Source organism: Caretta caretta, chromosome 6, assembly GCF_965140235.1.
Source record: "Caretta caretta isolate rCarCar2 chromosome 6, rCarCar1.hap1, whole genome shotgun sequence".
In the NCBI taxonomy this organism is placed as follows: domain Eukaryota; kingdom Metazoa; phylum Chordata; order Testudines; family Cheloniidae; genus Caretta; species Caretta caretta.
Genome location: NC_134211.1, coordinates 114,933,126 through 114,943,994, shown reverse-complemented (window position 1 = coordinate 114,943,994; position 10,869 = coordinate 114,933,126). Strand labels below are relative to the sequence as shown.

The 10,869-nt window shown below is 41.4% G+C and overlaps 1 protein-coding gene across 3 annotated transcripts; it reads left to right on the top strand.

Annotated features, from left to right (window-relative positions):
• The first annotated feature begins 296 nt into the window (after positions 1-296).
• On the top strand, positions 297-9,408 carry CDCA4 (cell division cycle associated 4). 3 transcript variants are annotated; one of them, XM_048853650.2, is made up of 3 exons: positions 297-399; positions 4,768-4,845; positions 7,125-9,408. In XM_048853650.2, the coding sequence occupies exons 2-3, from the start codon at positions 4,807-4,809 to the stop codon at positions 7,878-7,880; spliced, it is 795 nt and encodes a 264-aa protein (XP_048709607.1). In that variant the 5' UTR covers positions 297-399; positions 4,768-4,806; the 3' UTR covers positions 7,881-9,408. The 3 variants fall into 3 exon arrangements, with proteins under 3 accessions (XP_048709607.1, XP_048709610.1, XP_048709608.1); XM_048853651.2 differs by lacking the exon at positions 297-399 and adding an exon at positions 2,028-2,359; XM_048853653.2 differs by lacking the exon at positions 4,768-4,845 and having other exon boundaries at positions 317-399.
• Positions 9,409-10,869: the final 1,461 nt, after the last annotated feature.

Genomic DNA, 10,869 nt, shown 5'->3' with positions numbered 1-10,869 from the left:
TTTCCCCGAGCCAGTTACAGCTAAGGGGCGGGTCTGGGCTCCATGGTAACCCCTCAGCCAATCGCACGTTAGGGGGCGGGTGGGGCTGAGCGCCATGGTAACCCGTCACCCAATGGAAGGCTGGATCCCATGAGGGCGGTGCTACACGGTCAGGAGACACCCAATGACGATCAGCGGTTGGCCGTGGGCGGGGCTTCATGGTGGAGGCATTCCCCAATGGCAGGCCTGGTAGGGGCGGGGCGGGCGGCCGTTTCTTTGTGGGCTTTGACAATAAGATGGCGGGTGGGGGGAAGGCGGGGCTGGCCAGTGTGCTTGGTCCCGCCCCCTCTCTCAGGCGCGGAGCGGTCGGTGAGGCGGGAGCCGGGCTCGGGTCGGGGAGGAGCGGGCGGCGACGAGGCGGTGAGTAGGCTCGGGCTGAGCGCTCTGCGGGCCCGGGATTAGCCGCCACCGGGGTCAGTCGTTGCCCCGCGGGCAGAGAATGGGGCGTCGGGTCTGGAGGCGGGGAAGAGCCCGGGGTGGAGGTGGATTCAAAATGGCGGCGGATCCCCCTACCCGGGGTCCCAGGGCAGAGCGGGGCGACGAGCAGCAGCTGCCGCCGGCCAGGGTGTCTTCGGAGCGGGGAAGGCCGCTTTGCGGCGGGGAAGGAGCCCCTCCTCCCCCCCGAGTACTCCACAGCCTCCGCTCACTGCTCCCTTTCGCCCCCCATTCTCCCTGCCCCCCTCGCGTGTACTGCCCCGCAGGTCCAGCGCACTGGCCCTCCCCCACCTTCACCCTGGCCAGCAGCTCCCCACACGCCCCCTGCCCCCCAGTTCCTAATCCCCGCCGCAGCACTTTGCTCCTCCCCCACCTCCTTCCTCCAGGGCGGTGCTTTCCCCCCTCACCCCCACATCCTCTGCCATCATCACCACCACCACATACCGCCTCTGTACTTCTGGGAGAGTGACTCCTGCCGCCCCGAGGGGCCGGCGCCCTTAAGGGAGGGAGCCACTGCCCTGCCTCCGCCCGGGGGGTACCTTTGATACCTCGGGGGGATGCCCCCCCCCAGCTATACACACCTCTGCACTTTTCCTGCCCTGTCACCACCACTTGCACCTTTTTACTCTTTCCACTACATCATCTGTATGTTAGGTGCAAGACTAAACTGTCCTTTTGTCCCATCCTCTCATGATCGTTATGTACATCCCTGTATTCCCCCATCCATCACACACAACTCTGTATTGCTAGGAGGTGGGTGACCTGGCACTGGCCCCACCCTGGTCCTGAGGGTTGCCTTTTCTTGCAACCACATGCTGTACTTGGGTATTGTGTCTCAGAAATGGTGTCTGTGCAGTCATTTATAACTTAGCAAAATCCGGACCTAAATTCAGTGGTAAGGTCCCTGTTTCTACAGCAAACTGGAAGCTCTGTGCCAGATTCAAGTAAATTTAAATTTTAACTCTTTTAATGAATTAAATACGTTAATAATACTATTCTTTGAATTACTTCTTTTTATATTCAATCCAATATATTTTATGCTATTCTTCAAATTTTCAGATGTCCGTATGCTGCAGATTTTTGTTTTGACACATCTGTATTGTAAGAGCTGTCGAAGATTAACCGCAAAATCGAGGGGCTTTTGGCACACAGGAAAACAGAACAGTTTGGGCTTTTGGCACACATGTAGTAGAATGCTAGGGAAAGGATGTAACTTTTCTTCCCCTTTTTAGGCAAGGTTAAAGTTTACTTGAAATTGTTGGGGGCGGGGAACTTGAACTTCTAGCTTCCAAACAGACACCTCTTGACTTCATCTGCCACTGTGTCCAACAGCAGTGGACCAAGTACACTTGTTGAATTGCTCCGATATAGTGATCAGCAGAGAAACAAGTGTTTACAATTAAATTTATTAGCCCTGTCTACACTATACAGTTAGGTGACATAAGGCAGCTTATGTCCACCTAACTATGTCAATATAAGAAAAGGAGTACTTGTGGCACCTTAGAGACTAATAAATTGGTTAGTCTCTAAGGTGCCACAAGTACTCCTTTTCTTTTTGCGAATACAGACTAACACGGCTGCTACTCTGAAATATGTCAATATACACACTACAGCCTTGCTCCTGCTGATGTAAGTGTAAGATATTTACTACACTAAATATAACTCCCCCTCCACGAGAGGCATAGGGGTTGTGTCCGTGTAGTTAGGATGACCTATAGACACTGCATTACCTATATCAGTTGTTGACTGTTGGTTTCCACTCCAAACTGGGCTGCCTAGGGTCCCACCCCGCACTGTCCCGGGACCTTGCTCCTGGCTCAGAGCCTGGCTGCCCCAGCTCTCAGCCCCCGACACTGCCCCTCTTCAGTCAGTGGAAGCACTCAAGGTGAGGAGAGATACCACCGGCAGAAGGAGTGTGGTAGTATAAGTTGACCTAACTTAGGTTGATTTAAGATTGTAATGTAGATGTGTACTTAGTTTTTACAGTTAACACCCTCTTGCGATGAATGGCCAGTTCATAACTACTATGGGTTCTGTGCAGGAAAAACAGCAAGATGTATATTTTATATTTGCATGCTTTTTTTAAAAAAACCAGAAGAGCTAAAAACTCAGGTTTTTAAATTAAATTTTAGATTCTGGGGCACAATTGTGTGTCTGGGTGGAATCTGCAGTAGGCTTTGCTACCATATAACTATGAAAAATAGGACTCATCTAAGAGGATGCAAAGAGAACCTATTTGTTTAGTGAGCAAAGATTTTTGCTCCTGGGAACGATGTAAAATCACATGCAACAGATCGTGTGTATAATTTTCTTGTGTTGGGTACCTGTTCCTTTCCCAGTGTGTATTACTGAAGTTCCAGTTTGACTGGGCTGAAACCATCTCTATAGTATCACTTTGTCCTTTAGTTTCTGGACCTGATAATGAATCCTCCCCTCCGTCCTTTTATCGAAGGCTCATGGCCTCTTCAGCAGGCATTCCCATTTCATTCAGTTGTTTTGGCAGGTGATAGTGACTGTCTTCTGAAGTAAGGCTTTATTTTCTAGAATCCTCAAATATCTAAATAGTAGTAGAAAACACTCTATCTTGGTTACTTATTCTCAGATCTGCAGCAACTTTTAATGTTGCTTGATCTTTACTAGAATGTCTTGATTTTATTTTAAGATGGTTCAGTCGGATTCAGGATGCAGATGGCTACTATATAGTCCAGATGCATTCTGTAACAGATTGTCCTTAGGGTGTACAACTGGTAAAAAGTAGCATTATTGGGAAAATACCTTCCTTCCCCTCCCCTTCTTATTTAACTGAGCTGGGGTCACTGAATTCTTATCTATGACAGATGTTTCTAGAAGAAAATTTGGGTTATTTTCGTACTTCACCCTTGAAGCTTTCAGAATTTCAAATGAATTAGCTATTTTTTTTCCTGATCTGGTAACTCTAGTGCAAAGGACGTTCATAGTCAATATGTTAAGAGGTCTATCAAACTTCATTTAGTCCTAAATTTGTTTTGAAAGTCTACTTGCTTTTATGAACAAAACACATTTCTCCTACACTATTTTCTAGCAAATCTATCAGCTTGCAAGGCAAATTTTAGTCACAAAGTTCTCATGGCTGCTGCTGTAGGAAAACTCACCTCCTTATTTTCACAGATTACCACTTACATTTACTTTATATAATCCTTCATGTAGGATGGGAGAAGAGTAACAAAATCTGCAATATAGTGTACCCTGATTATTCAAGTAGCATGAGGCACGCAGCTGTTATGTGGATAATTGGGAGCTCAGTTAATAGAGAGGGGAGGAGACACGCAGAGGCCGGCTCCTTGCAGTCCTGGCCGAGGGTTTCTGCTCTGTCCCGCTTGCTCCCATGACAGTGGGGCTGCATAGGGCTCCCTGCGCTGCCATGACCACGGACACCCAGTGCTTGCAGGTGTGGGGCAGAGCAGAAATCCCTGGCCAAGACTTTGCTCTGCCCTGCCAAGAATTCAACCTTCCTTGCGCCTATAAGGATCAAGTGTCACTGGCCCGGTGACAGTGCAGGAAATCCTGAAGCACTGCTGTCACAACCCTGCTCTTTCGCAGCCCTGCTGTCACAAGAGTGTGAAAAGGGCTCCCTGCACTGCTGCAGGACCATTCAGCAGCAGGCTGGCTTTCCCGCAGCTTGGAGTTTGTGTCCTTTTCCTTCTTGCAGCCCTGGCTGGGGTCTCTAGTAACCGAACCTCTGCCTTATCTAAATTCCTGCCTTATCTCCTTACATCAGATGCAGCGGGGACAAGGAAGGGATTTGGTCAATATGGAGGTTTGGATAATAGGGTTTCAGGTAAAGCGGAGTATACTGTATGTTTTTCCTTTTGTTTTACAGAGATTTGTCTTTTCTCCCCCTTAAGTAATTTTAATGTATATTTCAATACCCCAAGTGACCACTAAATATTTTGTTTACTATTTCAATAGCTAAGAAAGAGAGGAGAAAAAGGAAGAAGAATGGTGCAATGGTTAGGGCATTAGCCTAGGACTTAGGAGACCCAGGGTTTAAGTCCTTACTTTCACACAGACTTCCTGTGTGACTTTTGGGCAAATCACTCAGCCTCTCTGATCAGTCTGTACAATGGGGATAATAGCACTGCCCTGCCTCACAGGTGTGTTATGAGGATCAGTTCATTAAAGTTTGGGAGGTGCTCAGATAATCAAGTAATGGAGACTATATAGGTACTTGTATAATAGTAAACAAGGGATGAAGTTTTGCTGTGTACCTCCTGTAACTGACTGACTGACCTCCTGTCTCCTGCTGCCTGGTAGGAGCTATAACACTTGCTGTATGGAATCTTGTTCTATAGCATGGGAGAAGAGGAAGGACTCCACCAAACGCAGCTACTGGTATGTAACTTTAAGTGAAACTTAAACCAGCTATATTTTGTGCAGTCTCAGAAATTGGGCAACAAGATTCTATAGTTATGATAGGTTTCAGAGTAGCAGCTGTGTTAGTCTGTATCCGCAAAAAGAACAGGAGTACTTGTGGCACCTTAGAGACTAACAAATTTATTAGAGCATAAGCTTTTGTGGGCTACAGCCCACTTCATCGGATGAATCTATCCTCACACCTTCTTGTCAACTGTCTAAATGGGCCATCCTGATTATCACTACAAAATTTTTTTTTCTCCTGCTGATAATAGCGCATCCTAATTAATTAGCCTCTTACAGTTTGTATGGCAACTTCCACCTTCTCTGTATGTATATATCTTCTTACTATATATTCCATTCTATGCATCCGATGAAGTGGGCTATAGCCCACAAAAGCTTATGCTCTAATAAATTTGTTAGTCTCTAAGGTGCCACAAATACTCCTGTTCGTTTTTATAGTTATGATGTGGGTTATCCATTTGCAAGTGAATCAATGCGATAGAAACCAGTGGGACATTCTGGCAAAATCTGATTTTGTTTGTTTATTTATTTTTTAAATTGAAGGATTTCTCATTTTGTTTCATCTCTGCTTGGTGCTCTTCCTATATTTTAATTCCCCCATAAAAAGCAGTAAGGTGCTCAGTATTGTTATTGCTCCACACTTCTTTCCATTCAGTGAGTTTAGTTTTCAAATATCAAATGTTTGAAAAACAGTTTATTGGTCAGTTAGGGTCCTATATATCCCTTACAATAACATTACAGTTAAAGTAAAAAACATAGCAAACTAGAAAATGCAGAATTAAGATAACATTAGCCACACAAGCTTGGGGTGAGTAGCCCCGATATGCACTGCTTTCTAGAATTTTCCAGTATCCCACAAACAAGGCATACTTACTCCCAAGAGTGTGTGTGTGTGTCCAAATGGCACTTGATTTCTGAGAACCACAATTTACCATGGCAAGTATCTTTATTCTGTGTGAGATTTTAAAGTGAGGTGTCTACAGAACCATAGTATCAGTAGTGTAATACATTAATGATCTAGAAGAGGGGTGACATACGTTTTTTTAGTGAACATTGTATTGTAAGGAATTTTAGAAGCCCTTAAAACTTGGGAACAGAATGGCAAATTAAAGTCAAACATGTTGGAAGGAACAATTTACCTTGTCATATGTTGGATTTTGAGTTAACTAACCACTCAGGGAAAAGACATGGAGGAGAGCTTAAAGAAAAACATCTGCTCGGTGCACAATAGCAATCAGAAACCTAAAATGAGAGATTAGGGTGTATTGAGAGAAGTAGAGAAGAATACTTCCCCCCCACTCCCACATGGCATTTTCAGTTAGTACACTTTCAACTTGAATAATGTGTTTAGGTTTGGTTACCACCTCCACACACAAAACCCCGGGGGGGGAGGAAATATGTCCAACATAAACCATACTGGGTCAGACCAGTGGTTCATCTAGCTCAGTATTCTGTCTGACAGTGGCCAGTGCCAGATGTTTCGGAGGATATGAAAAGAACAGGTTAATTTTGAGTGATCCATCTGGTGTCAGTCAGTTTTTGGCAGTCAGAGGTTTAGGGACACCCAGAGGATGGGGTTGCGTCCCTGATGATCTTTGCTAATAGCCATTGATGGACCTATCCTCCATGAGCTTTAGTTCTTTTTTTGAACCTAGGCATGCTAAGACTTCTATATGAGAAGAGATTAAGAAGGGATACTATAAAGGTTTATTGAATAGTAAATTGTGTAGTGAACATCATGTGTGCACTTTAACTTACCCTGACTGTTACATTCGAATCAGGGGACACCCATTGAAATTCAAGGCCAATTTAATTTTTTTCTTTAAGCACCTAACAAAATACCTTGTGGCACTCACTACTCGAAGATATGGTCAATATCAGTAAAATTAAGAGAACATTTGTATGCTTACCAGACCCGTAGCTGCAGTTAGACTAGATAGCGAACACTCACATTTCAGAAGAAAAATCCATCACTGACTGGCTGCCTGTAGTTTGAAACAGACTTTCCCGTGTAGGTATGTTGCTGTAAAATTGTCCATTGTATTTTACACATTCCTCTGAAGCATCTTGTACCAGATACATCATTGCTAACACCTGGTATGACAGTTCTTACGTTGTCAAGTGATTTTAATTGTTTCTTAAATGAAAGATGCTAAAGTTTTTGCAGTACTTTCTGCAGTGTCTAACTTGTTAGGCCACTGGATTGTGCTAAAGAGTCATTTTTTTCTCAACAGGACACAATGTTTGTGCGAGGATTGAAGAGAAAATGTTTTGATGGTGAAGAAGATATTGAAGGAACTCTGGCTGGTTTTAAGGCTATCCCTTCATATAATCTTCAGCGACAGTCACTTTTAGATATGTCTTTGGTCAAACTTCAATTATGCCACATGCTTGTTGAGCCTAATCTTTGTCGTTCGGTACTTATAGCCAATACGGTGCGGCAAATCCAAGAGGAAATGACTCAGGATGGGACTTGGCAGATGATAAATACACAGAGTGCAGGACAGACTTCTCTAGATCGTCTAGTTTCAACAGATATCCTTTGCCGTTCATCCAAGGAACAAGCTGAAGGAAAGCTTGTTCCAGTTTATAGTACCTTCACTAAAGACTGTGAGGGTACCCAGTCACAAGATAATTCGGAAATTATGTCAACAGTTACATCACCACAAGCTCCAAGAAACCTGCAAAGTAACATGTGGGAAATGGAGAATCCACAAGAAAATAGAGGAAACTTTCAAAAATCATTAGATCAAATATTTGAGACGTTGGAGAATAAAAGTCCTAATACAGTTGAAGATCTGTTTTCAGAAGTTGACAATTCTTACTATGACCTTGATACAGTATTAACAGGAATGATGAGCAACACAAAAATGGGACACTGTGATGTGCTCGAAACATTTCCTTCTCAGACAACCACAAATTCTAACTCTAACTGTAAATCTGATCTTAATGAGCTTGATCATATTGTGGAGATCCTTGTTGAATCTTGAAACTGTTAAATGTGCAGAAGACAAAGATCCTACAAGGAAACAGAGGACTTGTGGAAACAATTTTTCAGATAGTTTATTCTATCAAAACTGCACATGTATTTTAATAAAATATATATATATAAAGCACTTCATATTGCAAAATGTTAATTTTTGAAGTTAACATGCAATTTGTAGTGTCATTCTGTTTTGTCCATTTAACTGTAAATACATACTGTAAATGGTTTTAAGTTAGGGCCCAAGGCTTTCAGAATTGGGCTTTTATGCCAACCTTTCCTAGCCTTTGAAGGGGGTGTATGTTCAGTGAGAGGGCTTCTCTCTATCTTTTGTTTTCCTTCTCCCTTTCCCCCACTAAAAGAGGCAGCAGTTAAGAGAGACTGGGTTCTCCTTTACCTCCTGATTCTGGATCAACACTTCATTCCTACCACCACTTAATTCCTTCCCTATCCACTTCCACTGTTCTGCCTGCAGTTACTGCAGGGCTTTTGAAGAGCAATATGCAATAGTTCCCATTATCCTAGTTTTTATGTTGTTTTTGCTAAAATTTTCTGTTTAAATATAGTTTTAAAGTGTTTATCAATGTTTAGATTTTTTCCAGCTATTTTCCTAAAATATATTTTTTACTATAAATGTCCTGTCAGCTGCTAATTTAGTAACTTTTAATCATAAATATTTGCAGTTGATGTATTTTTGAAAGACTTACAAGAAGGGATTTGTTTTTTACCATGAACTACCTTATGTAGTTCAGTAAAGTGTGTAAATGTAAATATACATTTTATACATTTCATTAAAATGTAAGTGCTGTTTTCATGATTCTGTTTTATAGAGTAGTACTTTACTAAACTAAGAATTGTACAGGTATGCTTTTTATACAACTTGAGCATCATTAGAGGAAAAGCTCTGATACAGCTAGATGCAATTACAGTTCAAACCACATTTTTGTTAATTTCAGACCTAAATTATATAGGTTTTTATTTATGTATATTTATATGTAAATGTCATCAAGTGAATTGTTTATCACTGAAGTCTACCATCAAATAGTTGTTTATATGAGAACTGTCTTGCGTTAATTACTACAAAAAGTATTACTAGAGGCCTTTAAATCTCTAATGATGTGTTCTGATGTCTTGTCTAAATTAGTATGTCCCACCCTTACCTAGACTTTCTTGTCAACTTATTTTTGATTAACAGAAGTTAATATAATGTGGCATTTGCTTTTTTTTAAGGACTTACACATTCGTTTTAGAGTGTGTGTAATCCATCTTGTCCCTAGGGGCACTTTTGGGGAGAGGGTGGATCAAATGTGGCATACATTTTTGCTATAAAATGAGCAATTTTTACCTTGGTAAACTGGTGCTAGAAAGAAATCGAAGTACATGATAGGAAAGGAAGGGAAAAGAGATGTTGTCCTGGAACCTTTTGGTATTGGCTGTATGGGGGGAAGAGATCGCAAATAGTTCAGTTGCTTTCACTGGTGTATCAAGGGACTGAGTACAACGTGGAAAAAATAAACATTTTTGTATTTAGCAAACTTTTTTGTCTTCCCGCAGGTGATCTGACCTATTTCATGTCTCTCATGATTCTCAAATCTCTAACTAGAGATTTTAAGTACATTCCAGTTCCTCATTTCCATGAAACTTATTTCTAAATATAAATACTTCTGTTTCTAGGTGAATGCGTCTTTAACTTAGAATTTTAATAATTTAAGTGCTTTTGAAAAATGGCTGGTTGAAAAAGCAGCACTGTATAGCTAAGTTTTCCCACCACAGTAGATGGATGCATATTTTTAACTCCAGTTTGTGTCATTTGTATGTGAGCTTTTAGTGAACTTGAAAAATGTTTTTTGTATTAAACTTGGACATGAGGTGATCTTTATGTGCTTAGTAGTAAAACATTGCTTTCATAATTCCAAACGGACCGTGAGTTTGTATTAAAGAACTAGCTGAATGAAGCACTGCATGAAAACATGCAAGTTAAATTGGTATGACTTAGCTGGATTGAAAAGGTACTATAGAGGGCTCAAATATTTAAGAATTTTTAAATTAGAAAATATTCGCATCAACACACAAATTAGGTGACACAGCAGGTAATCCTTATTAAACTGGATATAAGTGCTGTAACCTTTCTCTTTATTTATAGACATTTGACTACAATAAATACAACCTAGGTTTTATGTTGCAATTGGTGTGTACCACAGCATGGGTGGTGATGACTCCTTCCTATCTAATGATACCCATGGAAATTTGCTTAAGATGTCTGTTTTCTGTATGGACCCAAAGGGTGAGTGAGTTAGGGTTAAACATCTGAGGCATCTCCCCCTAGATACTCAAAAGGCATACAGAGGAGCATTAGTGTAGTTGTAACCTAACTACCTTTTGTGACTTTGAGAATCTCCCCCAGGATTGCTTTGATGTTTAAACATTCGTAATTGATTTTTCAGTCTTCAGCAGGTGGAAGTTGCTGATGTCTTTCCTTGAAGGGTTAGCTTTTTCAAGAATGCTTATATGTTAAATTATGGATTCAGGGAAGACACAAATATATTCAGCATTCTGTATAATGACTGAGCTAGGATGTGTCTACGGTTGTGTATGGGACTTGTCAAATATGTAAGTGCACAAATTGTATTAAATGCAGCATAGCTGTACTAAGCATCTTAACAAGCATGTTCTATGAACTGAAAGAATAAATTTTTCTATTATGCAATTTTACATAGCTGTTAGTCTTTCCAGCTAAGCTAAGCATTCTCTGCCTATTAAACTATCTGCTTTGGCTAATCTATGCATTTATAGAATTGGCCTTTCAAAAGATATATGCATCTTATTTCACTTGACTCCTAAAATTAACTTGTTGGTTTTGAATATGTAATGTTGCATGCCTGTTACCCTAAACTGAGGCCCAGATTTTTAAAGGTATTTAGGCATTGCTGTGCCTTGGATTTAGGCTTCTAAGTGCCTAAATCCCTTTTGAAAATGAGTGACTCCTAAATCAGTTA